At 53.0% G+C, this 27,883-nt stretch overlaps 1 protein-coding gene and 1 long non-coding RNA gene across 10 annotated transcripts in view; one reads left to right on the top strand and one right to left on the bottom strand.

The window, feature by feature from the left end:
• Positions 1-7,871: 7,871 nt before the first annotated feature.
• LOC309647673 lies at positions 7,872-10,167 on the bottom strand. Its single transcript, XR_014256245.1, has 2 exons — positions 9,813-10,167; positions 7,872-9,346 (listed from the first exon to the last, which is right to left on the bottom strand). It is a non-coding gene; the product is annotated as an uncharacterized lncRNA (long non-coding RNA).
• Positions 10,168-10,265: 98 nt separating this feature from the next.
• ATP11A (ATPase phospholipid transporting 11A) overlaps positions 10,266-27,883 on the top strand; it is a 125,867-nt gene continuing 108,249 nt past the window's right edge. For 6 of the 9 annotated variants that reach the window (XR_014256150.1, XR_014256151.1, XM_082434972.1 and 3 more), the window contains exon 1: positions 10,266-10,724. Coding sequence is in view for 7 of the 9 variants with exons in the window: in XM_082434972.1 (XP_082291098.1) it covers positions 10,686-10,724 (39 nt within the window). In the remaining 2 variants the exon portion in view is untranslated. The remainder of the gene's footprint in view (positions 10,725-27,883) is intronic. The other 3 variants (XM_082434970.1, XM_082434971.1, XM_082434973.1) reach the window with 1 other exon arrangement.

Genomic DNA, 27,883 nt, shown 5'->3' with positions numbered 1-27,883 from the left:
GGAGAGTAGCAAGCTAGCAATGACCACTTAGCGGGAGCCGTGCTTGGGGGACCTACTGCGTGCCACAGGTGCCTGTAGTGGTTCCCGTGGCTGCAGACACGCGATCGCAGACTCAGGGGTTAGAAACAACACAAACTATTATCTCACAGTTTCCGTGGGTCAGGAGACAGTAGGGTTAGCGGCATCCTCTGCTCCGGAGGCCGATCAAGGTGCCAGCTGGGGCTGTGGTCGCATCCGAGGCCCAGGGCCGCCTTCCACGCTCGCTGGTTGCAGCGGACTTCGGTTCCTTGCGTTGGGACCCAGGTCGCTGACAGCGGGGGCCGTCTCCGTTGTGGGGTGCCTGCTCCCTGCCACGTGGCCTCCACACTCCGTGGCAGTTTGCCCCGTCTCTGCTGCTCGGGTCCGACCTCTCTCACCTGTTCTCCAGGCCCATCCAGGAAGGTCTCCTTTTGACAAACTCAAAGTCAACTGATGGCGGATCTCCGTTCCATCTGCAGAGTCCCTTCCTGTTCTCAATACGAGGTGGCAAGTCACAGGGGAGACACCAGGCGAGGTCACACGCTCACCGTGGCAGGATGGGAAGGGATGGTAGAGAGTGCCCCAGGATGGGCTGGGGGGCATCTTAGAATTCTTTCCGGAGGAAGGAGCCAGTGCCTAGTGGAGGGGGCACCCCAGCCCCGATCTCAAAGGTCAGTGAGGTTTGCCCAGGACACGGAGGAGGAGGAGTGGTCCAGGGGATGGACAGCGATGTGGGGAAAAGGAAGGGAATCTGTCTAAACAGGTGCCGATCAACCGGACTACAAGACGCTCTGAAAACTAGATGAACACGCTGAGGTTTCATGGAACAAAAAGCAATCCGATCTAATTAATATTAAAATGGTTCTTTTGGAATTAAAAAAAATGTTATTGAAGTATGGTTAATTTACAATGTTGTGTTAGTTTCAGGTATACAGCAAAGTGATTCAGATATATATATATATATATATATATATATATAACTTCTATATATATTGTTTTTCAGATCCTTTGCCCCTATAGGTTATTACAAAACATCAACATTGGGTATAGCTCCCTGTGCTATACAGCAGGTCCTTGTTGTTTATCTATTTTATATATAGTAGTGTGTACCTGTTAATCCCAAACTCCTAATTTATTCCCCTCCCACCAATATTTAACTGTTAATATAGTGACCATGGATTGGGTAACAGGATCAAATTCCTTATAGTAAAATTCACAGAGTAAAATCATTCCATAATTGTATTGTAACAAAAAATAGGGCTTAAAATACGTCCTGAGCAGCCACTTAGGTCCACTTTCAGTTGAACCTGAAAGCCCCATGCTCTCAGCGTCCCTCTGTCTGTCATCAGGAAGTCTTGGTAGTATTGATTCTTGCACAGCAGATTTCAGGAAGAGCACCTGCCCCAGACACTCGTCTGATGACATTGAACAAGGTCCATTCGCCCAGCTCACTAGAGGGCCTGGGGCACAGGCGTTCACAAGCTGATGGCAGGGGTAGAGAGAGAAAACACGAAACACAAGGAGGAAGGCAGCACGTCGGAGGGTCCTGAGCTGTCGTCTCCCCTGCAGACCAACGGTTCAAGAGCTTCATCTGGCTCGTCTGCCCTCACAGTTTCCAAACCCTCAAGAATACAAACAACAAGAAGTTACATTTTTTTCTTCTTCCATTCTTAATTTACATGGAATTCTGAACCATGGAAAATCAGAGCCCAAACAGGTGACAAAGAAGCGTGCTCGGCACCCCGACATTCTTGAGGGCAGGTTCAAAATCTCTTGTCACACTTAAAATAGTAGAAGATACAATCTCCAGGAAAGTTCCCGTAGAGACTCACGTGTCAGCCCTCAGATGCTGTAACGTTCGTACCAGATCCAAAGGCAGCCCGCACGTTCATTTTCTGCCCATTACCCTCCCAGCTCAGCAAGTGCTCCCTCAGCAGCTGGAAAAGACTGGTGTTTATAAAGGACTTTGAAGATGGAAATTAATGCAAGTGCTAAGATTATTATTAGTAACATTTCAAATTGGCTACTTGGAATTTGTGGCTGTACTTGATGACATTTCAATTAAGTTTCTAATTTTTCTAGTCAGGGGCAAAGAGAATATTTTTGGCCCCAAAGCTGAAGTCACGTCTGGCTCCCAGACGGCAATGCTCAGTAGGCCTGAGCTCCGGCTGACGGGGTTTGCACACGGGCTCGCTTTCTTAAGGCTTCCACAAGTAGACGGGAAACAATACCCACTGCCCCTTTGTCTCCTGGAGCTCAGACTCCTCTCCTTTCCATGAGATGTCCCCACCTCCTTCTATGTTAGCCCAGAAACTGATCACTTCTGGAATCTAAAGAATACAACAAAGTAGTGACTACAGCAAAAAAGCAGCAGACTCAGAGATTTAAAGAACAAACTAGTGGTTACCAGTGGGAAGAAGGAAGGGAGAAGGGCAATATGGGGCTGGGAGTAAGCGGTACAAACTATCAGGTATAAAACAAGCTACAAGGACATACACAGGGAATATAGCCAACATTTTCTAACTATACATGGAGCACAGCCGTCAAGAATTGTGAATCACTGTATTGTACACCTGTGGCTTGTATAATATTGTACGAGTAGACTTCAATTTAAAAAATAGCCTCCATAGTAAAAGTCTGATTAAAAAAAAGAAATTGATCATTTTTGTCCAAAATTGGTAAGCCTCTTTCCATTTACAGCTTAGATTTTAAAATGAGAAATGGGGCTTCCCTGGTGGCGCAGTGGTTGAGAGTCTGTCTGCCAATGCAGGGTACATGGGTTCAAGCCCTGGTCCGGGAAGATCCCACATGCCGCGGAGCAACTAAGCCCATGTGCCACAACTATTGAGCCTGCGCTCTACAGCCCACGAGCCACAACTACTGAGCCCACGTGCCACAACTACTGAAGCTCGTGTGCCTAGAGCCCGTGCTCCACAACAAGAGAAGACACCTCAATGAAAAGGCTGCGCACCGCATCGAAGAGTAGCCCCCGCTCACTGCAACTAGAGAAAGCCCACGGGCAACAACGAAGACCCAATGCAGCCAAAAAAAAAAAAAAAAAAAAAAAGAAAGAATAATTAAAATAAATAAATAAAAAAAACGAGAAAATTTTTAGAAAACTTACTGGTTTAAACTAAATATACTTGTTCTTTGTAACGAGTTTGTTTTTGTTTTTTGTTTTTTTTAATGGCTGTGTTGGGTCTTCGTTTCTGTAAAAGGGCTTTCTCTAGTTGCAGCAAGCGGGGGCCGCTCTTCATCGTGGTGCGCGGGCCTCTCACTATCGTGGCCTCTCTTGTTGCGGAGCACAGGCTCCAGACGCGCAGGCTCAGTAATTGTGGCTCATGGGCCCAGCTGCTCTGCGGCACGTGGGATCTTCCCAGACCAGGGCTCGAAGCCGTGTTCCCTGCATTGGCAGGCAGATTCTCAACCACTGTGCCACCCGGGGAGCCCCCTTGTAATGTGTTTTAAAAGTTAGAATGAGCTTGCCCGAGTAAGAAGTCATTTCAACAAATTTCCACATGCTGTTTACTCAGTTTTTTTTTTAGTTGTTTATTTAGTAACTAATTTGCAAAGTTCCAGTACCTAAGGTGGACCATGAGAACTTCTCTTAGTAACATCTACGCAAACACCCACCTGTATCTTGGAGTTCATGGAGATACCTTGTCACCTATTTTGTTGTAAATGTGGTTCACGGGGTTTTGGTTTGACTATCCAGTTGCTTGGTTTTAATGTTGGGATTTGGAAAGATTAAAAACTATGTCACCACCATCCTTTACCTTCAATATTTTTAAGACAAGTGATTCCTACCTACGATGATGTACCCAGTCAAATTATCCATCAACTATAATGTCAGAGAAAAAAAACATTTGTAACATTTACTTTCCATGCACCCTTCCCCAGGAAGCTACTGGAGAATATATTCCAGCAAAATAAAGAAAGAAATCAGGAAAGGAGACATCATGGGATCTAGAAAACAAGCATGAGGGAGAAGGAGGGAATTCCCAAGACATTGAAGTGAAGCCTATGGAGAATCCACACAAAGGCTGGGGAAGTCCTGTTTACAGAAACAAAGGGACAAGAGAAAGCAGCTTCCTAGTTTTCTAAAATACGTCCGTAAAGAGAAGATGCAGTGAAATGATGTTATGTGATGTCAACGTGACTTGCTGGGGTGAAGGTGCAATTTATCACAAGTAATGCTGATTTCTAATTATTGTCCAGGTCCTACTTCAGATACCTTGTGATTTTATTTACCTTGTTGGAGAGGAGCAAAAATCTAAAGTTTCTGCTGAAATAAATGAGAACAACAAATTGCTTTCATGACTTTATTGGTAATTTTCAGCATCACAGACGTAGCTTTTTTTCCTGAAAGGAAACTGGAATTAAAATGATCAAGCTCAGTCTTCCCTGGTGGCACAGTGGTTAAGAATCCGTGTGCCAATGCAGGGGACATGGGTCCGAGCTGTGGTCCGGGAAGATCCCACATGCTGCGGAGCAACTAAGCCCGTGAGCCACAACTACTGAGCCTGCGTGCCACAACTACTGAAGCCCATGCACCTAGAGCCTGTGCTCCACAACAAGAGAAGCCACCACAATGAGAAGTCTGCTCACCGCAATGAAGACCCAATGCAGCCCAAAATAAATAAATTTATTTAAAAAAAATCTCTTTAGAGGGGGAAAAAAGAGCGGGAAGGGTGTAAAGAATAAATAAGGAAAGAGAAAAGGATTCTTAGCAATTTTTCATGTAGTCTCACTGAAAAATAATGCAGAGAAAATGGGTAGCTGAGAAGCAAAATTAGTCCTGATTAGGCTCATTTTGGGACAAGCACCCCTTTGCCTGAGTGCCCACCGTGAGGCATGAGATGGGATGGGGCCCCTCTGAGTTTGGGCAACGAATACCTCACTGTAGAGGGGAAGGGCCTGGAGACAGTGGTCATTCTGGGATTCAGTCTGGACCTGCATCTGACACCCCAAGGAAGAAAAGGGCTCAGAGTGACAGAGGAGACAAAAACCTCAAGGACACAAAATGCAAGAAGGCACAGTGTCTCGCGATGGGCCGATCAGACCCGAGTATGACCAGGAATCTGAGGACCTGGCAAAAGCTTTCAAGGGAGAGCTCATGCCAGCGCTATAGGCACGGTTCGATCCTGCTAATTCTTTGAGACTGGCACTCACACTATTCACGTATTTTGGATTAAGACTGATGATGAAATGAAACTTTCCACTTTTTGGTACCTGTGTAATGAACACGTTAAGCTAGGCTTTTGAAAGTGACTCGGTGTCGCTGCCCCACCGCTCGTCCCGTGTGGAGGGGGGGCTACTTTCCGTGTGAAATGGTCCAGCAGAGCCTCGTGGATGGGGTGACCTCGAGCTCACTCCTCACCGTCACAGGCACTGACTTTCTCCACATGTGCTCAGACCACAAACTGTAAAGCCCTCCCTTTATTCTGCTGTATTAATGCTCAGTGGCTGAAATAGCACTTTAGGTGTGTTGGCTCTTTCACCATTTACTGAGCACCTTTCTTGCACACGGGATCGTGCTGTGCCGGGGAGGCGTCCTCCACACCCTTCCCACGCAAGCAGGGACCGACATCTAGAGGAGCAGGTCTCAAACCTGCTGTATCCGAGAGCTTTTGGAAAACAGGGATGCCTGGGTCTCATGCTACACAGACTGAATCAAAATGCCTGGGCCAGGGGAACGGGTCCTGGGAAACAGCTAGTTTTTAAAACTCCCTGGATGATTTCAATCAACAGCTAGGGCTTAGAAATTAGTTTTGGACAAGTTAGCAAGTTAACTAAGAGTGCCATTAAGAGGCGAAAGGAGGGACTCGTTGTCACTGCGTGGGAAGATGTAGGGGAAGGTGACACTCAAGTGTGACTGCAAGGGTGAATAGGACTTGGTGGGACAGACAAAGGATAGGGTAGAAGATTCCAGACAAAAGGGAGGAGGGAGGTGAGTGGGAGCCTGTAGGAGGTACAGGAAAGGATATCTGCCAACAAAGAATTCTAGGACCAGTCCACGGAAGGATGGCACCAAAATAACCCCAGACCCGTGGGAACAGTATCCCAGGAGAGGGGTACGGATGTCCCAGCACCTGGAGGAGCAAGGACGCTCACGTGAGGCCATGCCCCCTTGTACACGACGCACTCTTCCTCCCACCTGAAAACAAAACATGGAAAACCGAGACTGTCATACAGAGTGAAGTCAGTCAGAAAGAGAAAGACAAATACCATATGCTAACACATATATATGGAATCTAAAAAAAAAAAAAGGGTTCTGAAGAACCTAGGGGCAGGACAGGAATAAAGACACAGACGTAGAGAGTGGACTTGAGGACACGGGGAGGGGGAAGGGTAAGCTGGGACGAAGTGAGAGAGCGGCATGGACATATATACACTACCAAATGTAAAATAGATAGCTAGTGGGAAGCAGCCGCATAGCACAGGGAGATCAGCTCGGTGCTTTGTGACCACCTAGAGGGGCGGGATGGGGGGGGAGGGAGATGCAAGAGGGAGGGGATATGGGGATATATGTATACGTATAGCTGATTCACTTGATTCACTTTGTTACACAGCAGCAACTAACACACCATTGTAAAGCAATTATACTCCAATAAATATGTTAAAAAAAAAAAACAACCATAGAAAACTCATACTTCCCTGTTCTGTGTTTTCAGCTATCAGTTTTGGGTTCAGGTTTGTTACCTGCGGTCCCAGTAACAATCACTACTTTCGACTGTCTCCACAGGAAGGCCCCACTTCTTTGCCCCTGCCCCCTTATTTCTCAGAGGTCTTCTTCACGTGGGAGCCCAAGAACCAGGAGCCCTGGCCCCCACCCTCGTCCCTGCACAGTGGAGGAGGGTTAGGGCAGGTGTGTGTGAGCCTGTGCATGGGTGTGGGTGGGCGTGCAGCTACTGCAGATCCACAATCTGGCTTCAGTTTGGGGTTTGCCTCCTGCCTGTGCCTCCTACTTGCTCATACCACCCTCCACGGGGCAGCAGCCATGCTGTGTGTGGGTCAGGGGAAGGCCCTGATGGCCCCAAGCTCATTAGGACCCTTCCATCCTCCATGAACACCTACTAGCCAGGGGTCTGCACTTAACCCAGGCCTAAGCCAATCATCTGATGGCATTCCACCATCCTAGCAACTGACTGGCCAGGAATGGGCAGAGGATGTGGCCGGTCCAATGAGAGTGGAGACTCTCTTTCCCCTTGGATGGGAATGAAGAAACACACAGGCCCTGGAGTTCCCACAGCCGTGTCACTGTGACCTTCCTGTGATATTGTCAACATACTCAGTCATCGTTTGATGTGTCAGGTAGGTTATTTCTGAAGATGACTGTTCATAGGTTCTCTCATCCTTTATGTACCAGGCTCTGCCCCTCCCCCTTGAATCCAGGATGGTCTTGGACTTACTTTCCCCAATAGAATGAGGGGAAGGTGATGACCCGGAACTTCCAAGCCCAGACTTTCAGGGCCCGGGCAGTGTCCACTTTGACCCTCTTGGGATCCAGCTGCATGTAAAGAAGCTCAGGCTGACCACCAAGTACGGAGAGAGAGGCCACCTGCTCCCAGCTCTCCATTCACCCAGCCGAGACACTAGACATGTGACTAAAGCCATCAGAAACCCCCAGGGCCCAGCTAAGCCCCCAAAAGAATGCAGATGCATGAACAATCCCAGCCAAGACCAGGTGGAACAGAGGAACCTGCCCCCAAAACACAGTCCTGAGAAATAATAGCTCACTGGTGTTTAAGCTCCCAAGTTTGTGTGGTCTGTTACACAGAAACAAATAACCCACTCACAGCGTGAGTTGGACTTAATGTTACTTTAATAGAGTCCTAACTGGTTTGGTTCCATAGGTTTATTTTTTTATTATTATTATTTTTATACAGCAGGTTCTTATTAGTTATCTATTTTATACATATTAGTGTGTATATATCAATCCCATGTTTCCATAGGTTTAGAATTAGGATGCTGTGAGCCGCTAGCAACAGAAAATCCAACTCAATAAGGATATTTATTATCTCTCAAGACATGAAATCCAAGTTAGGGTAGTGGCCCAGTGGTGTCACCAAGAACCCATGCTCTTCCCATCTCTCCACGCCACCATCCCCACTGTGATGCTGTTCCTGTCACATCACGGATGCAAGACGGCTGCAAAGCACCAGACATCACATCCAGACACACAACATCCAGCAGGAAACGAGGAGCATGTCCTCTTTATGTGCCTTTTTACGAGTGAGGAAACTTTTCCCAACAGCAGGATTCACTGGCTTAAACTCGTTTTAAACCAATCACAAGAGGAGGCATGGAGTTACTGAGATTAGCTTACATGGACCAGTTTATCCCTAGCCACGCAGAGGGTGGATACCTGGACCAAGGTGGGTTTCTGCCAGCAAGGACAAAGAGGGCATGGCTGTGGCCACCACAGTGTTTACTAAAAGATGAAATCAGCATTGACCACTGAACAAAACAGGCGTTCCTGAAAGGCACACAGCCTTTATCCTGTGGCCTTGTATGATCTCTGCCTGTGTCCTTCTACCCGCCCCCTGCAAATGTCACCGTTTGCAAGGTGGTAGGCCAGTCAATGTCTGGCTCCAGCAGCCAGGGTCCTGGCAGAAAGCAGAAGGTGGTCTTGGGAGGAGATGTGGAAGACCGCATGGCGACAGGCCCACCTGCTGCAGTGTGATCATGCTTCCACGACCCACCAGAGGTGCTGTGCCCCAGGGCCCAGCTGACACCGCTGCCTGGCTGTAGGAAGCAGGGGGTGACAACTGTCACCCATTCGGGTAGGAAGCATGGGGTGACAACTGTCACCCACTCATTCGGAGCCTGACACGAATTGATCCAACAGAAAAGAAAGCTGGGCAAGCACTGTGGTCACCGAAGGACACAGACACTGCCAGGCCAGGCTGCAGAGGAGGGAAGAAAGGCCCCAGCCTCTCTGCTTGGTCTCAGCCCGCAACTGACACCCCGCTGGTGAAGCTCCACTGATGATGGCCATGGGCCTCCTGGATGCCAAGCAGGAGAGAGTAGATTTGGTTGGAAAGTGGAGAATCAATGAATTAGGTGACCAAAAACAAGCATTTTACTGAAGAAAAGCAGTTCAGAACCCAGATAGTTTAGCCATGAGCACCATTCACTCCCGCTCAGTCCCAAGCTTCTGTATCTAATCCCCAAAGGGTCCAGTGGCTTCTCTTCCACGACCAGCCAGGGGGACACTCAGTGGCGTTCCTCCAGGGGCAGGAGCCCCGCTCCTGGCCAGGCACCAAAGGCGTTGTCAGGCCCCTCTGGTTTCACAAGCTGTGGCCCGTGGCAGTGAGAACAGACGCTGGAAACAAAGTGCATCCATTAAGTCAAGGCTGACTGTGATTGAGAAGAGAGAGTTCGTTTCACGTTGGGAAAACAGAAGCATTCCCTGGGATTGAAATCGAGGTGTCTGAGAGACGCAAGGGTTCTCCGTCTGGTGCCCAGATAACGCACCAGCGCGCGCCCCCCGGGGCCTGGAGGCCCGGAGCCCAGAGCTCCTTCCCGCGAGCCCAGCTCAGCCTCCGGGTGACCGCCTGGCGCAGCCGGGGACGGAGGCAGGAGCTGGATCGGCAGGACCTAAGGGGGCGGCCAGCGGGGCCGGGCTGGCCGAACAGGTTCAGGGCTGATTCCAGCCCCTCAGCCCCGCCGGACTACAAGTGCCTGTGACTGTCGCAGGTCTGGAGTCCTTGGGCCAGGGGCCCCGGGCGAGGGAGCCGGCGCGGTTTCAGAAAGAAGCGGGGATCCTAGGTGGGAGACGCTGCGCTCACCTTCGCCCCAGCGCAGAGGAGCTGCGCGACCAAGCCCCGCGGGGCCCGCCTCGGCGCCCCCTCACCTGCCGAGCAGGCGGGCCGCGCGTGGGGCCGGCGAGCACGAGGGAGACACAGGCCGGGTTTAGCTGGTCTCCGGCCCAACCTGATCCCGCCCCCTCCCCGACTCCCCGCGATCTAGCGCCCGCCCTCGGGCCTTCGCGGGGAGATAGACGTTTCGGGCCGGACCCAGGACTGGGCGCCCAGGGCCCGCCGTCCATGCCCCGGCTGCGCGGCCCGCACCCCCGCCCGGGAGGCGGAAGCAACAGGGAGCCACGCCCCCGCCCTCCGCCCCCGGGTCCCCTCGGCGGCCCTGCGCCGGGGGGGCGGGCCGGGGCAAGCGGGCACCCAAGCGCCAGAGCGCGGGCGCGGGGCGGGGGCTGGGGCGCGGGCGCTGGGCGGGGGCGCGGGCTGCGGGGCGCATGCTCACACGCGCTCGTGACGTGCGCGCGGGGACCGGCCTGCCGGAGGCCGGGCCGAGACGGCGGCGGGCGGAGACCGGGAGCAGAGCAGAGCAGGGCAGAGCCGCGGAGCGGAGAGGAGGAGCAGAGCAGCAGAGCAGCGGCGGGAGCGCCGGCCGCCGCGCCCCCGAGCCCGCAGCCCCACCGCCCGGGCCTCGGCACGCGGGCTCCGGTCGCCGAGCGGCCACCCCCGAGCCGGCCGCCAAGGGCCGGGCCGGGCATGAGCGCTGAGGGGCCGCGGCCGCCCCCCGCACCGCCCCGCGCGCCGAGGCCGTGACCGGGGCGGAGCGCGCGGCCGCACTCGGGCCCGGGCTCATGGGCGCGCCGAACCCGGCTCGGGGGCGCTGAGCGGGCGGGCGCGGCCGGAGGAGCCATGGACTGCAGCCTCGTGCGGACGCTCGTGCACAGATACGTGAGTGCCGCCGGCGCGGGTCCGGGTCCGGGGCCGGAGCCGGGCGGGACAGGGCGGGACGGGCCCTCCGCCCCCGACCCTGCCGCGGCCGCCGGCCCGGGGGCGCTGAGGGCTTGGGCGGCCTCGTGCGGCCGACCGCGCCCCGGGGGACGGCAGGACGCGGGGTACCTGCGGAGCTGGCACCTGGGCCCCGACGGCGCGGGCGCCCACCCGCCGCGCTCCTCCCCGGAGCCGGGCGGGGCTGCCGGGGCAGAGACTGCTTAGATCGGCGCGGGCCGGGCTGGGGAGGGATGCTCGGGCTCGGCCTCGCCTGCCGGCTCTGCCCCAGGCTTAAGGGACAGGGAGAGGGGCGCCCACACGGAAAACGGCGGTGGCTTTGCTCGTGAGTTTGGTAACAGCACCGGGGGGTTCGGAAGTGAAGTTTGGGACCTTTGTCCCGAAAGTAACCAATCAGACCCGAGGCCGGCGGTTCGGGGTTCCCCCGGAGTCTTCGCTCCGGGAGGCGCGTGGCGACGCCGGGCGTGGGCAGGGGGGCGCGGAGGGGCGAGTTGGGTTTGTTTCACATCCGCCCGAGGGGAGCCGCGTGCGGCGCTGACGCCGGCCCCGGGGGTAGAGGGGGTGCGCGCAGGAGAAGGAAACTGGTCGCGTCTCTGACACAGGCCCCCCTGTCCCCCGCGCGCACCGCCGCCAGTCACAGGTTGGAAAAGTCGCGCGCATTGAGCTTTCCGCTAGAAGAGGGAACGGTGGTGGGAACTTGGTTTTTTCTGGCTGAGGAATTCTCTTCGTCAGTCATTCATATTTATGAGCTTTCTTCGAGGAGGCCTTGGCCGCAGACGAGAGTGTTTCTCTTCATCCAAGGGGAACGTTGAATCAATGCCTTCCCCCGAATCCACTCACTCACCAGAGGACTCAAGGGTCAGGGGAGCTTGTGGCACCTTCCAGTAGGTCCCCTGGGGAGGGCGGTCTGCCTTCCAGTTAGTGGGGCGAACCCCTCTGGGATTCTGGTTAGGGCCGGGAAGGCTTCCCATGGGAAGGGCCCTGTCCCCTCAGGGATTCTTGAGTCCATCTTATAACGTGAGTGTAAACATCAGGGTCACCTTGGTGTCTCTACAGTAGTAAGTTCTGGAAAATCAGGTAACAGTGACAGTAGGTAACCAGATGTCTTAGAGAAACGCTTGACGGGTCCCAGACATTCTGATCTCAGGCTTATGGCCCACGAGCGCGGAGCCAGCGTTAACCTAGGATGTGCTCACTAGTTTTCCAATTAATTTCTATTCTCTTCCAACTCTAAGACTCTGTGATAGGAAGGAGAGTTGAATTGTGAGCGGTAATGCGGTCTCTGTCTACGAGAGGTGAAGGGCGGGTGGGCCACCCTCCTGCTCGGACCGGCCGAGGCCCACCGCCTGGTGGGTCTTCCCCTCCCTCCTGTTCCTGACCCCTTCGTCCTCGGAGTCGGGCAGACCGGTGTCTGAGTTTTGTGCTTTTACTCCCTTACTTCCTCCAGGCCTTCAGCTGTTTCATGTCATATCAATCTATATAAATGTTGGTGTACCTTATATTTTTTTAATTCCCCTTTGCTGTGTTATTAGACTTATTTTTCTCAAACCTAACTGGTAAATATTCTTTGGTGAACGTTCCCAGCATATGTATTTGGTAATGTCCCTGGAATCCAGTTATGGGATGCTATGATTATTTCTTTGTTTCTCATTCCACATCTTTTTTTTTTTTTTTTTAACAGTCTGATCAGTTGGCTACTTCACCATATTCACATACAAAACCATTCATTTCTATGATATTAAACTCATGTCTACGTTATTAAACTAATTTGACTTTTTCCAGAAACAGTCAATCTGTTTCCTTATAACTGAATTATGTTTCAATATGTAGGAATTAATTATACTTCCTTTTGCTAGAGGGCAAAGAAAGACTCTGGGATTAAATATTCATATTTCCTTGTGGTTTCCGTATATGACGTATTTCATAATCATGAATAAAGTCATACCCTGTTCCCATCTGGTGTTCACACAGTCAGAATTGCTGGGACAAAGAAACCTTTTCATGATGATGCCTGAGGGCTGCCAAAGATAAAGGAGTCCTTGGAAACCATTGCTGTGGGTATTTTATTCTGGGTTAATTCCAGAGGGGTAGAATAGGCAAATGAATGAGAGAACTCCCTTCCGGGTTAGGCCAGGTGTATGCCAGAGCTGGCATTACTGGTCGTTTGTGCGCCTGTACGCACATAAGCCACGTAGAGGTGCGCTGTACTTGTAAAGGGCAAAACGCTTCCGTACCTCGAGCTTTTAAAAGAAGTGTTGAACGAAGTGGGTGGAGAACTAGTGTCATCCTCTTAGAAGAGATGTGAGGTGGGAAACCTAGAGTCAGGGAGTTTAAAATCTGAGAGGAACCTGCAGAGTCTCCGGGAGCCCACCTGGGTGTGGACCTGGCCTGCCCACTTTGAGGCCGTGTCACCCTGGGCAGGTGGCTTCGCTTTTTCTCTGCCTCGGTTCTCTCATCCGAGGATGAATAGCGGTACCCGTTGCAGAGGGTTATTGCGAGGATTAAATGAGTTAGTACAGGCCAGGAGCTAAGAGCGGTGCCCGCCCGGCTCTGCGGAAGTACTCAGCACACGTGTCACGACTAGCTGTTAGCATAACTTTGCCCCCGGTCACTGGCACCTCTGTTGTTGCCGGCCAGGCCTGTCAGTACGGCCACCAGGGGCCCTGGGTGCCCTGCTCTGGAGCAGCGTGTAGGGCTCAGATGGGATTCGGGAAATTTTAAAACGAGGGGTGCCAAAATGCCGCAGGCCCGACGAAAAGCCTGCAGGCCACGTTTGACCACAACAGTTATTTCCAGGCCAGGAGGACCACCTTGTCAAGACACTTGTCTCCTTCTTTCCATCCACGCCTCACATTCAGGAGATTTGACTGTAAAGCTTAATTTTGTCATGTTTCTGGCGTTTGTTTTTAGTAAACATCATTGGTCGCTGGAGAACCTCAGGTGTGGCTGTGTTAGAATGCTTTACGCCTTCTTAAAAATTCACTATTTGTATGCATGCACATGGGTCTGCTTTGGTTTGTTTTTTATCACCAAATGGTGTGTGCCGTGGACGTCAGTGCCCACTGATGCTGCCCTACAGGCGGACCCATCCATCTGACGCAGATTTAGTTTTAAAAACTTTGAGTGCCGCCTGACTTGGGGTTGCCTCTTAATGGCGCTTCCGATATGGGGCCTTCGGATCTGCTCCTGGAGTTTACACCCCAGGACACTAAGTTAAGCCGCTGGAACCACCGAGGCCTTCAGGTATTTGAAGTAGGTGACCCCTAAGGTTGGCCCGAGGGCTGTGCTACAGTGTTTGCACAGGCCTTTCAAAGCAGTCTGCCAGGTGTATAATTTAACCTTTGTGTCCTGGCTGTTAAGTTCAGTTCCTTCCATTGTCCTTTCAAACTCTGTTGAGTGTCTTTTGGGGACAAGGGACCTTGACATGCTTTTCTTTCATGCCTGAGGGTAGGTTTAATAACCCGAGGGGAAAAGGGAGTTTAGGCGATTGGGTTTTGCTGCAGTCAGTTGCATTTCTAGGGATAAGCGCACTGTCCTCAGTTTACAGTTGGCCAAAACCACCTGGAATGCACTGAGCTGCCGCTCAGTACACAGGAAGGCCTCTGTTTACAGCTGTGCTGGGCCCTGAAACCTAGAGACGCACTGTTCCTTGGTGCTGGGACCACATGTTCCACTGGCAGCAGGGCTAATCAGAGATGCTTAGATCCCCAAGTCCCAGACTTACAGATGCTTTTTTAACCAAGTTAAATGCCGGCAGAAATGCTATTTATTTGCAATGAAAATCAATAAAAAGCCATTTTTACAGCAATATAAACTCAACAAGATTGAACAAGGGATTGTTTTTGCTTTTACTTGACTCCTGGTATCTGAGAAACAAGATAGTTGTTTGTGGAGGTCAAAAGTTCAGCGTCAGAGCCTAACAGGCAGCTTGAGACCTGGCCCGGCCTCTGACCGCGAGACCTTGGGCGTCTTCCTGCTTGAAACGAGGCACCGACTGCGGCTCCCTGGGGGGCGCTGCCAGGATGGGGAGATGCTCCGTCAGGGGGCCTCTTATTTGAAAGGTGAGCCCTGGTGCTGCTGGCAGCCCCAGCTCCTCAGAGGGACGGCGTCTGCTGCTTCCTGGAGAGCCTCTGGCCCCGCTCCCCCTGCGGAGGGTGTGGAGGGCCGTGCTTGCCCTGCACTTGGTGGAGAGCGCAGCGGTCCTCAGACGGGGCGCCCCTCTGCCACCGGCCCACGCCTGTGGGTGCCCTTGCCGCCCTTCTGGTTCGGGGCAGGTGAGCCCGCTCCGTAAAGGTCTGTCCTGCAGCTTGGGGTCCCCCGCCCCTCACCCCTCCTCCGGAATCAGCAGCGTCTCCCTTTTAGGGTGACGTCACCCGGTCCCTGTGGCACTCAGCCATGCCTTGAAATCGCCTTTTTTTTTTTGAAAAGCAGACTTTCTTGACCCCACATTCCCTTCCCACGATCTCCCCGCTTCCCTTTCCTTCACAGCCACGTTTCTGTAATGTGGCATCTCGGTGTCCCTCCGGTGGGCGTGTCCGTCCCCATCTCCATCGTGTCCGAGGTGGCCCCGCCAGGGGTCGCCTTTCTGCCCTCAGAGCTGGCCTCAGCGTACTTGTTGCAGGTGTTACCAAGTGCAAGTTCGTGTGCCCGACGCACCGCAGCGTCGGAGTTCGGAGCAGAGAGAGGTTTATTGCAGGCAGGGCCGAGCAAGGAGAACGGGCGGCTTGCGCTCAGAAACCCTGAACTCCCTGACGGTTTTCGGGGGGAAGTGTTTAAAGGCAAAATTGGGGGTGAGGGCGGCAGGGCGCGTGACTGTCTTCTGATTGGCTGGTGGCGAGGTAGCAGGGCGGGGCTCCAGGAATCTGTGCTCGGCCTGAAGCGGCTGGGTGGGGTCTTGGTTCCTGCAGAAGAGCTCCGAGATGTGGTGGTGATGTACGTGCCTCCAGGGGAGCCAGGCCCCAGGCTGCACTGTCGCCCCTCCCGTGTCTCTACATCCCCCCCCTTCCCCGATAGCAGCTGTTGGAGTCTGCCCTTTGGAACCCAAGGAAGGTCACGGACACTGAAACGTTTTTCTTACAAACAGGAGACGGGGGACCCGGAAAGGATTTGCACCCGGAGGGCCTCACAGGGTCCTGCTGGGTTTCTTAGGCACAGCACACGTTTGGTGTATGTTCACCAATGCAGCCTGAGCCAGACAAGGGGCAGACAGCCGGACCCCCGTCCCTGTTCCTGTGGCGTTTACCTTGGGCAGGGGGGCCCAGAAGTGCTGTCCCAGGGCGCTGGGCAGTGGTGGGTGCTGGAGCTGGGGCCGCGAGGCTCGCTGAGCTGCGGCATCTGGTGGGCGCGTCCAGGCAGAGAGGAGGGCCCAGCGGGTCAGCTGCCCCTTCACCGGGGTCACCCCTGGGGCCTGATGCTGGCGCCCTCTCCCTCCCCATCAACACCTTGCCTGGGGGAGACCTGGAATTCCTCCTCTGTGTCCGCAGATCCCACGCAGACCCCACGTTACCTTCTGGAGCCCAGCCTCCCTCCCGCCCCCCCTCCCCCCTCCCCCGTAGGCCCGGGACCGCTCCTGGCACACAGTCAGCGCTCCGTGAACATCTGCCCCAAGACTGATTACGCCACTTATCATTGCTGTTAACAAGAACCTTGAAGAAGCTGCCCTTGGATGCTTCCGAAGGAAACCATGGCGCTTCCAAGGACTTGAGTGATTAATGATACGTCAAGCTTTTGGATTCTCTTTCCCTGGTACATTTCACAGAGTTTTAACAATGTGGGAAAAGACAGGGAAGGCGTCCAGTCCCACCCCCTCACTTAATAAACACTAAAGGGGAGGAAGTTAAGTCCCCAAGGTCACAGCCCGCGGTCCCGCACCGCTGGTGCGGACGCCTGACTCGGGGGTAGCTTCCGCCGTGCTCTGTCTGTGGCTCGAGGGCTGGTCCTCTGAACACTGGGCTCCCGGGATGTGTCTCCTCTTTTCTTGCGTCCGTCCTGCGGACCCCGGGCCTGGAAAGGACCCTCTCCCGGAGCCTCGTCATGAACGAGCATTCTTAGCTGGTCCCCGTGAGGCCTGGACCCCCATCGCAGAGCGCAGAGCTTTTTGCGTGGATGCTTTTTGTTTTCTGGGCAGGGGTTTCCCAGATTTGCTAGGTTCGCAAAGGAGTGCCTGCCCCAGTGAAGGCTGAGAACCTTGTCTGAAGACACAGGTAGGGAACCGGCCCTCTGGTGCCTCTGATGTGGTTGTGTCAGAGCTACTTGAGTGTCTGGCCAACATTTGAACATGGGTGAGTGTGAGCAAGTATCCAGGTTTCCTCGCTTTTTCATAAATGGTGTGATCTGGCAGTGCTGCGTTGGGTGGCTTCCCGGGACCACAGCTGCCCTTCACGGAGGGTTCAGCGCCCTGTCCTGTGGCTGCCCTGTCATCACCACCCCAGGATACAGGCTCCTCCAGTTTGGGTGGACCTTTGAGCCCAAAGCAAGCTGCGTCTGTAGGGAGTTTAGAAGACACCCGTGTGACTGGCCACCGAGAACAGAGCGGTGGGCTCCGTGTCCCCCGGTGTGTGTGCTGGGTGCTGGGGGGCAGTGCTGGGGGGGCGATCCAGCAGTATCTGCAGGGGTGGGGGGCTCACTCATGCTGCGTGTGGACCCGGAAAAAACCCGCCATTGGATCGAGAGTCAGGAGAGGATTTTAGGCCCCCTCTGTTAACGTTACCTTTGTCACCTGGGCGAAGGCCAGACCAGAACAGGTGAGCTCTGTGGGTGAGTTAATCATTAGCTGCCTCTTCAAACCAACCCTTTACATATTTTTCCCCATTTTTAAGTGGAGCGGGAGGAAAGTCATTTCCTCCGAGTCCTCCTTTCCCCACGCTCTCAGCGAGGAGTTTGGTGGTAACATATTTACACACGTTTGCAGGTGTCCTTCCCATCTATGTTTCCGTCACTCCTGACTTGAGGAGTTAGTCATCCTCTGAGGAGAAAAGTCACTCGGATGGATGGATTTCCAAATTCTTGTTCCAGAAATATTTAACCACCTCCCACCCTCCTGGTTTCTGTGGGCAAAACGTTTCCCATTTTTCTGTGGTTTTGATTTTATCTTTGGTGGGTTTCAGTATCAGAGCACCTCTCGGGAGTGATGTAGGAGGCAGAAGAAGTCAGTTTTCGGGGAGGCAGCAGCGTGCCCCGCGTCACCCGGCATCAAAATCTGCCCCCGCTCGACACGGACTTGAGCCCACATTAGTTGGCTGCACCTGTCAGGGTTGGTGGCCCTTGAGAAATTTGCCCCGTCCATTGTGTGTGATTTGCGGATAAACCGTTTTCGCAAAGGTGGGCTGCCAGTGGCAAAAAGGCTTTTAACTTCCACTCACTTTGTTTCTGTTGTGCTCACATCAGTGCCTGTTTCATGGGTTCCGTGATGGGTAGAGGCCAGAGTGACCATCTTCTGCACCGTGTCCTTCACATGTTACCTGCCGGGGGACCTGCGTCTGTTCCAGGAGCCCCTCCCGCCGCCGGGCACGCAGGTGGGTGGGATGCTGCCCGTGTGGGCGTGGCGTCCCGCTGGAGCCCGTGAGCGCATGCGCCTGAGAAGATGCGCACGCTCTTTGTGAGTCTCCTTGGGGCTCACGAATCTTTCTGTGAACACAGTGGACGGGGGCCTGGTTCGTCCAGTCTGCCCCTCCCGGCTGTGTTCCCCGGGGGCAGCTCACCACCCCTCTGTCCCCTCGTCTGCGTTGGGTCAGGGGCTTGCCAGCGAGCGTGGACGTTGTGCCCTTTGCCTTGACCTTTCAGCGCCCTTCTTCACGCCTCTTTCCTGGGTCTTAGGTCAGAGACCAGCCAGCACGACTGTGAGATGCCAATCATGTCAACACACACGTTTGATTATTGAGGACGTGATACCAAGAACGTGGCTGAGGAAGGAGTGGTTTTGATGGCGAAAAGCTGACGTTGTTTCTGGGGTTGTTCTCTGAGATGCTCATGGCGGGTCTGTGAACTTTAATGTCGTGTGTAAGTGCCAGCATCTAAAATACGAAGCTGTGACAGGCCTGTGCGGGTCCTGGTCTGCTCACCACAGGCAGGGCTGGTGCCCACTGCAGAGCTCAGATTCTCAGCCTCGGGGCTGGAAGTGCAAGACCTGGGGCCTGCACGTGGGTTCCTGTGAGGGGCCTCCTCCTGGCTTGCAGGTGGCAGCCTTCCCTCCCCTCAGCTGCCTCCGCTGGTGCCCAGAGAGGGAGGGAAGGAGGGAGGGGAGCAGAGCAAGTGATCTCTTCTCCCTCCTCTTGTAAGGACACCAATCCTATCAGATTACGAGTCCACCCTTATGACCTCATTTAATCTTAATTACCTCCCCAAATCCCTATCTCCAACTCTAATCACATTGGGGGTTAGGGGTTCAACATGTGAATTCAGGGGGACACAGTGCAGTTCAAGGCTGTATACAGGGGGACACAGTGCAGTTCAAGGCTGTATACTATTAGAGGAGGCACGGTTTGGGTTGTAAACATTCACCCAGGTAAAGAACCTAAAAGGAGGCAGTTTGAAACAGTGCATCGTCTGCTGACTGTTTTATCAAACAAATACAAGAAAAAATGTTCCACAAAATCTGGGAAGACTAAAGTAAAATAAACGTGTAGTGGGAATGGGTTACTTTTTAAACTATGGAGCAGATTTAGGCCGTTGTTACCTCTGACAGACCACAGTTTCCATTATTTGATCAGATCTAAGGTTGTGTCTATTTATATCTTTTTCTTCTCTTTCTGTTGCTTCCCCCCCCCCCCCCCCCCGTAGGAGGCTTGGTAGGAGGGTGGTGGTTGGTATTAAGACAAGACTATAAAGTGTTGTTTGGGGTTTTGTGTTATAACCTAAATCCACAGCGTCTGGCTTGTTGACAGGACAGATGTCACGGTATCTGCCACGTAACTGGATTGGGCGGACGTGTCTGCTGAGGAAGCTGGGAGGCCCCTGCGTAACGAGCCGATTCTCCTCGTCAGTGGGGTTGGGTTTTAGGGTCTCCATGCTGTCGGCCTGCTCTGTACAGGGTGACCTCTTACCTTTGGCAAAATCGGAAAGTGATGGTTGGAAGGTGACCCTGAGCTGTCGTTAGGGTGACAGGGACGTGACTGCTCTGCACATCCAGAACATGGTGTCACCCTGTCGCCCACACATCATGGGCTTTCGCGGCAGTGCGTAAGCTCCCAAGCCAGCTGCTGTGGACCTTTCCCTCTTAGGTTTCTCTATAATCACAGCCTCATTCTCTTTTATTAAAAATTTGCTTACACTCTTGTAAGCCCGCGTCGGAAATGATCCTAAAGCATTATTCATCATATGATTAGGAGCTTGGATGGCCTCTGCTGTTGCTGGGAGGCTGGTCGCTCACCCCGTCTGATGCTGTGACACTAGTTAAAGCCACAGGACCCTGAGGGGCTCTCCCACCTCCCCATACTGTCCCGTCTGAACTGTCTGTGCAGAATGACGGGCTCTGCTTCCTGAAGATCAAGTTCGTACCTGGGCCATGTGAGTCTGACACTGGCCTGGCATGTTGGCCTCGCTCCCTTGAGCCTGCCCCCGGCCAGGGGGCTGACTGGCGCTCCCTCCTCTCCGGACAGACCCCCGGCTGCCGGGAAGGAGTCGGCAATCCTAGCCCTTACATAATCGCCCTCCTTCAGAGAAAAGAGCATCTCCTCCACCCTGTTTTCAGCAAAGCATTAGGGACAGTGAAGGGCGGCCATTGGCACGTCATCCGGATTTCTGTGTGATTCTTCAGGACGGCCTCGGGGACTGCCCACAAAACATGAGTTTTTAAATCACGGAATTAATTTAAAGTCATTCCATGGAACAAAATCCTGGGGTGATCACTGGTGTGGAAGAGATGTGATATGAGGGTAAAGCAGACCTAGATTTATCTGTCACTTTGAGGTGAAATATCTGATAAAATATCTGACAGTGACAGATATGTGTATGTGGAATAATTTACGTTACCTTTTCGGTTTAGGAAGTGTATGGAAACAGTTGTTTTGACTCGGATACATTTAGGCAAGCCATTAAAATAGTCGATAGCCGTGAGGTATGTGCGTGCATTTTTTTCAGTTGGATGTAAATCTGAAAGCAGCGTGGTTAGGAAGTCGGGGTGACCATCCTGTGGCTAGAGCCTGAGTTCTCGCTTCTGATGTTCAGCTCATTTCCCCATTTTTCTGTTGTAAAATGGGAATAAGCTATGGAAACCCTCGGCACTGAGAACACGTGTGGGGCAAACCCAGTAATAAGATTCCAGCAGAGGAAGGCGTGCGATGCACTCGGTACACACTAGGTGCTCAGCGTCGGCTGCTCACCAGATGTTTATTGACACTTGCTGAAGGCACAGGGGGTTCCGTGGCAGGACAGAATACACAGACACCCCGGGCGCCCCGGAGACTGCATTTGGGTGGTATATGACAAAATAAATAAGCACACAGTAGGCTAGGTGTCGGGAAGGGCCGTGGACAGACATGAGCCGGGGAGGGGGTCACGGGGCGGAGGGGGTGACAGGAGCCAGGTCTGGGACGGGGAGACAGGATGGTTCTGGACAGGATGGAGGCCAGAGGCCAGCCCAGGGCGGCAGGCCCGAGGGCGGTGGGGGGGGGGAATGTGACAGGGATGATGTGTCACCAACGTTTTAATGGGAGCACGTGGCTGCCCCAGAAATTTCATTGCTTAAAATACGGAATGTGTTATATGTGTTGCCTTTGATAAAGGTTTCAGTTTGTTTCAAAATTATATGGACCTTCTACTGTAGAGCACAAGGAACTCTAGTCAATACTCCGTGATAACCTATATGGGAAAAGAATCTAAAAAGAGAGCGGTCGTATGTATCTATATAACTGATTCACTGTGCTGTACTTCTGAAACTAACACGATATTGTAAATCAACTATATACTCTAATAAAACTTTTAAAAATTATATGGCCAAAGGAGGAAAATGTTACATAATAGATAAATTAAGATGGTTTAACATTATAAAGATGCATTGACTTACTGAGTGAATATACGGTAGGTTGGTTTATGGGCAGTTTTTTTGTTATTGTGGTAAAATATCCCTGAAATTTACCATTTTGACCATCTCGAAGTAAGTGTAGAGTTCAGTGGCTTTAAGTACATTCACATCACCACCATCCATTTCTAGAACTTTTTCATCTTCCCAAACAGAAACTGATATAAGAGCAATTTTAAGTAGTTTATTCCACATTTGATATTGTATATCTTGCTTTTTTGGAAACATTTTTTTTAAAATCAATGATAAGGACCTTATCAGGGTCATGGGAAGACTTATTGAAACCTAAGCGCTGATTAAATTTTAATGGAAAATGTACCTTTGGCAGGAGGGTTTTTTTTTTTCTTTTAAATAATTGGCAATGGTAAGTTTTATTAAAATTTAAATACTTGAATGTGAGGATTCATTTGGGCTTTATGTTTTGTTTAGTGTGTGCTTGTCGAGAGCGGCCAGAGTGGTGGTTATCGCTCCAGAGAAGAAAATCTGATATTTGTCTTAGAACAAGTCATTCTGTAATGAAACAGAATATCATAAAAGTTATGTCTAGTTGGCAGTACTTTCAAATAATATAGTTCATAATGGTGTTCGTTTAACGATATTATAAAGCCACGTGGCTTTCTCCTAAGTGCATTGATAAGGAATAGGAATTAAAGCATTTTATGTGAAATTTTCCTCCAGAAACTGCATTCTGCTGATTCACTGGTTCAGATCAGTTTTCTGTTTTGAGTTCATCTATAACATGTGTTCTTTTACTGTCTAAAAAATTGTTAAGAATAGATTAAACTTAAAATTAAATTTTTTCTGTAAAATTGGGTCTGTGAGAAGCAGTTTCCTGTTATTTCTACTCCAAAGGGGATATGAGATTTTTCTGTTCTTAAATTGAAATAATAATCCCTTGATTTCATAAATTGCCCTGTCGCTTTTTAGAGAACAGCATGGTTTCAAAAGCAATACGTCCCATTCTTATTAAGTACTTAATTTATTAACGAGAAACTTAGTTGAAAAGTTGAATAATTATATCTCTTAAATAGTTTGGCTTGTAAAAAACCGCAGCTGTAACAGGGAGTTGGCGAGATCCCCAGCTTGGCAGGTGATCTTTGGAGCTGACGGAAAAGTAAAACTTAAAGAGCGCTGATGGCACCTCCTTAGCACCCTCACAATTTAAGTTTCTTGAAAGACGGGTTGATGCTGGTTTCTATCAATCCATTACCCTTGCAGACTCAGAAAGGTTTGAGGTCTGAGGGAGGACGTCTCGTCCACACGAAGGCCTCTGCCCCTCGCTGGGATGAGGACTTGTCACTGGGGTCGCCGTGCCTGGTGCTGATTTTTTTCCCTTTTTTGTCCCAACTCTGGCAGACAGTTCACCCACCTTCAGTCATTTTCTCAGTGAATGACTGACTTCCTGCCTGTGCTCTGAACTCACCGGGGTTGTGGTTTGTGTCCAGATTTAGGATCGTGTGTATCTGATTCTCCTTGATTTTGTTATTTTAATGGGCCCGGTCGAGGAAGAGAGCGATTTGGTTCAGGTCTTGACCCGAAGGCCGCGGGCCGGGCCCGAAGAGCAGACCCTACGGGGGATTCAGGGAGCTGGTGTGTATCAGGGGTCCTGCTCCACGGCAGGCGGCCGTCCGGCGCCCCACGTGGGCCCACGAGCTGCCCGCTCCCGCCCCGGGCTCGCTGGCCCTGCTGGGGACGGGGCCGAGGGGGGACCTGGGGAGTGGGAGCCTGGGCTCGGGCCTGCCGCTTGCTCAGCATCTGGCGTGTTCGTCCCGGTGACGGACTGACCAGCCTTAGATCTGTAGCCGGCGACAGGGTCATGAAGATTTTCTGGACTTTCTCTTCGCAGACGGGCAGGCCTGCGACCTGAAGTTCCATTGCCGGCCTTGTGGGCCCTTCTGGAAAGGCACCTCCTCAGTAGGTTTTGGATTCTGTCTTAAAGGCCAGGACGAGGCCTCCAGCGTGTGAAATCCACACGTGGCTCTGCAGCCGAGGATGCCGTCCGCACACGGCCCGTGCCCTGTGGAGTCCATGTCCTCGCCCGTGAGCGGGGTTCCCACACGCGCGCACGTTTGCTTCTCCGCTTCGGTCCTCACGGCTTGACGACCCCCGCTGCCGCAGAGCAGCCCCCCGTGGCTCTCCAGCGGGTGGAGTAGCAGGAGGAGGTGGGCCCAGCGCCCCCGGAGGGCAGCCCGGACCCATCCGTCTGCTGCTCTAGTTGTGACGGGCGGGGCGGGGCGGGGGGACACAGCTCCCGCAGCAGGGGGCCTGGCCCTGCGTCTGGGGTGGGGTGGCGGCCCCCCTGGGCCCGTGGGCGGTTCTGACACCCGGGCCCTACGGTCGGTGTTCTCGCTGCAGGTAGGGGTACAGGTGTTCAGTATTTAACGAAAGGGGTGATGGAGGGAGGTCGTTGAGAGGCGGCCAGCTGGGCAGCGGGGAGGCGGATGGTAATAAAGATCGACCGTCAAACCAGGACAGGACCAGGCAGAGTCCGCTCTCCCTGCTGTCACTGCTGCTCTGCGAGGGGCTCGGGCACCCTGGCCCCAGTTCCTGCGAACCCGGGCAGCGGTTAGTGATTAACCACGGCGAGTGGCAGAGCTCGGAGCAGGGGGCGCTGATTGCGGGGGGCAGGGGGACACGAGGGGCACGGGGTGGGCACCGACCGCTGCTGCCCCTGACGAGGGCGCGGAGGCACCTTGTTGTTGAAAACAGTGCTGAGGTCAGAAGTCGCTGAGGCCGATGAAGGCGGGGCGGGGGCTCCGCGCCGCGCATTCTGTTTGGGGGTCCATCCGGGGACTGGCCCCATGCGCCCCTTCCGCCCGAGCGCGTGGCGGGTAGCCCGGAGCGGCCGTGCTGTTGACTCGGTGCCCAGCGCGGGACTGATGCCCGGCCACCGTCCATTCCCTCCGGGGCCCCAGCCAGGAGGCGGCGGGGGGGAGGCAGGTTTACAGCCGGTCTGGGACTGACATTTCTCCTAAAGCAGAGCCAGCTTCTTTTCCAGTCCTGTTGTAATTTAGAATTTAGGGTTCACTATAAAGTTTTGTGGTTTTAAAAATTGACTTGAAGTAGTCAAGGGGAGAATTGTCCAAAGTTACTTGTTTGTTCAAACTAGAAACTCAGAGGGAAGGAGCGGAGCTAACTTAGGTCAGATCTCATCTCTGCTTGCTGGGACACCGGGGAGGAAAGAAGGGCCACCGGACTTGCTGACACGTGACTGTCCCCGGGTCCCGGGTGTGTTTTCACCTTGGGGCAGCTTTTCAGAATTCCAGGCTTGAGTTTACTAGAGAGTGGTGATCCGGGGGCTGGGAGGCCGCTCCAATGTGTGAGGTCGGGTTGAACTTTCACGTTGATGGGGACAGACGGAAAGGAGGCTGCGTGGTCCCCGCCGTCTTTCTGAATGTGCCCCAGGGGTCTCGGCGCGGACTCGGTTCTGGAGCGCAAGGATGAGGAGAGGGCAGGGGAGAAGCCTTGCTTAACATCCCAAGTCTGAGGTTCCTCACCCCAGCCCGGCCAGCTGTAGGGGACACAGTGCTAGACGGAGCTTCGTGATAAGAGCTGCCGCGTGCCTCTTCTCCGTGTTTGCTTCCAAATGCCTAGCGCTACATATGCCTCAAACGTACTGCAGTCGGTTTCTGCTTCCCAGTAGCTCCCAGGAGTAAGCAACGCAGTGTCCCTACAGGTAAAGAGCAACCTGATTAAGTCCCCCCACCCTGCCCCCAGACACGGATGAAATGCTCTGTTCATGGTTCGGTTTACCTGGGGATCAGGGCATGAGGGCTGGTTTCCTGCAGCCCTCCTGTGTAGGTGGTGTCATTTGGGCCCCCAACTTATAGACAGTGAGGGGAGGCCGCCAGCCCAGGTCACACAGGGGCTGGGGGCAGAGGCTGGCCTGTCTCCAGGGCGGGTCCTTTCCCTGCATTGTATGGCCACCACATGCACCTTCGGTAGGCAGCCCCCTGGGTCCCACAGCTTGACCACTAAGAGTGGGTGGGGAGAGAGCCATACCCTTGGACAGGCCCGGGGCAGAGGCCCTTTCTTATCGTTGGAAGAGCTGCTGCTGATTAACTGGTGGTCACAGCCCCCAACTCCTTTCCTGTGGAGCCCCCTCCATGGACCAGCCTGGTGCCCCCGTGAGGCTAAGACCGCCAACGTGCAGCTCTACGGCTGCAGCGAAACCAGCCAGACAGCGCCCGCTCCCGCCCGCTCTCAAAGCCACTGGACAGAACCATGAAGAGGCGAACATTCCGGAGCCATGTTCCGGGACCCAGTGCCGAACACACACCGGGCAGGGCTGTGCATTCAGTGTCGGGACACTTTCAAAGGGGGGTGGTTTTCTGGCAGCCACCCCTGGAACTCAGAGCCCGAATAGACCTACAGTTGGCGTGTGTTTGGATCTTCAAACGAGACACGTTTGGTTCTTGTGAGTAGAGGCGTGAACGTTTAAAACAAGTTCAGTTGGGTTTCCGTGGACTTGGAATAGTTGTAAATTCATCCGCACAGTATTACATGACAGAGTTCACAAGGCTCTGTGGATCTTTGTGGAATTATTTTTTATAAATTTCATGATCCTTGTGGATGTAAGAATTCACGTTATTGAACACGTTCGAGCAGAAAGGAGTCGTGTCCTGCGTAAACGGCGGTATTGAAGTTGTATTACACGTCCTCATGCCTACCTTTTAGAAGGTCTCGTGGGTTGTTTTTTTTTTTAACTTATTTCTTTATCAATTTATTTTTGGCTGCACTGGGTCTTCGTTGCTGCGCGCGTGCTTTCTCTAGTTGCGGAGAGCAGGGCTACTCTTCGTTGCAGTGCGTGGGCTTCTCATTGCGGTGGCTTCTCTTGTTGCAGAGCACGGGCTCTAGGCATGCAGGCTTCAGTAGTTGTGGCACGTGGGCTCAGTAGTTGTGGCTCGCGGGCTCTAGAGCGCAGGCTCAGTAGTTGTGGCACACGGGCTTAGTTGCTCCGCGGCATGTGGGATCTTCCCAGACCAGGGCTCGAACACGTGTTCCCTGCACTGGCAGGCGGATTCTCAACCACTGTGCCACCAGGGAAGCCCTCTCGTGGCTTTTTAATTCTTGTTTAAGCTGTGGCTTCTAAGGCAGCAGTTGTTTCAGGCAGAATGGAAATTTTATTCCCATTTTGTTTGTGGGAAGATCACATTCGGGCCATTTAATCTTTTGCTGGTAGCTAACCGTTGATAAGGATGAATTGAAACCAGGTAGGACAGAGAGGGGTCAGAGAGCCCTGTGGCTTAATTACCTCTTGTCCCTCCGGCCCCCTGGGCTTCTCCGCTCTCCTCCTGTTCCCTCTCCCTCACCTGCCTTTCTTCCTCCGTGACAAGCCCGGCTCCCCTCACCTTTCCCTCCCTCATCCCCCATCCTTAGGGAGCATCTTCTGGGTTCGACTGGAAACGTTCCCCTCTCAACCAGAGAAAACGCTGTGGTTTTCCTGCCCTTCGGAGGATCCCCACCCCAGCTCTAAGCCTACACGGGGCGGGGCGACAGGAAGGAAGGAGCAGAGCCGGGGGCTGGCCTGTCTGCTCAATCGGGCCGCTCCGTGTTCCAGCCCCACACCCTGGGCTTATTCTGTGTGCTTCTGTGCCGTTACAGGTGCTCTGTGTGGGGAAGCTTTGGCAGAGACACATGAAGGTGAAATACCCCTGACCACGGGACGGCTGCAAACACCCCAGGCTGTTCGTCCTATAGTTTCCAAAGGATTCATGAGATACTTAGGCAGCACTTTTTTTTATTGTCGTAATTTACCACTGTAACCATTTCACGACATAAAATCAGAGGCACTAAGTACATTCACACGATCGTGAATCATCACACTGTCCATCCCTGGACTCCGTCTGAGGTGGAAACTCCGTCCCCGTTTAACACTAGCTGCCCCTCCCCGCCGCCCTGGTGATCACGGTTGTGCTTTCTGTCTCCCTGACCTTGACCTGTCGAGACGAGTCCCTCCGGTAAGTGGAGTCACACAGGATTCCCCTCAACAGAGTGTCCGCAGGGCTCGTCCACGTCGTACGTGTGTAGAAGTCCCCCTCCTTGTTAAAGCTGAATAATTGCATGTGTATCACTCGTTTTGTTT

Source organism: Balaenoptera physalus (assembly GCF_965194825.1).
Source record: "Balaenoptera physalus genome assembly, chromosome: 18".
Taxonomy (NCBI): Eukaryota; Metazoa; Chordata; class Mammalia; order Artiodactyla; family Balaenopteridae; genus Balaenoptera; species Balaenoptera physalus.
The sequence above is the reverse complement of the archived record's forward strand: the minus strand, read 5'-3'. Positions and strand labels throughout refer to the sequence as shown.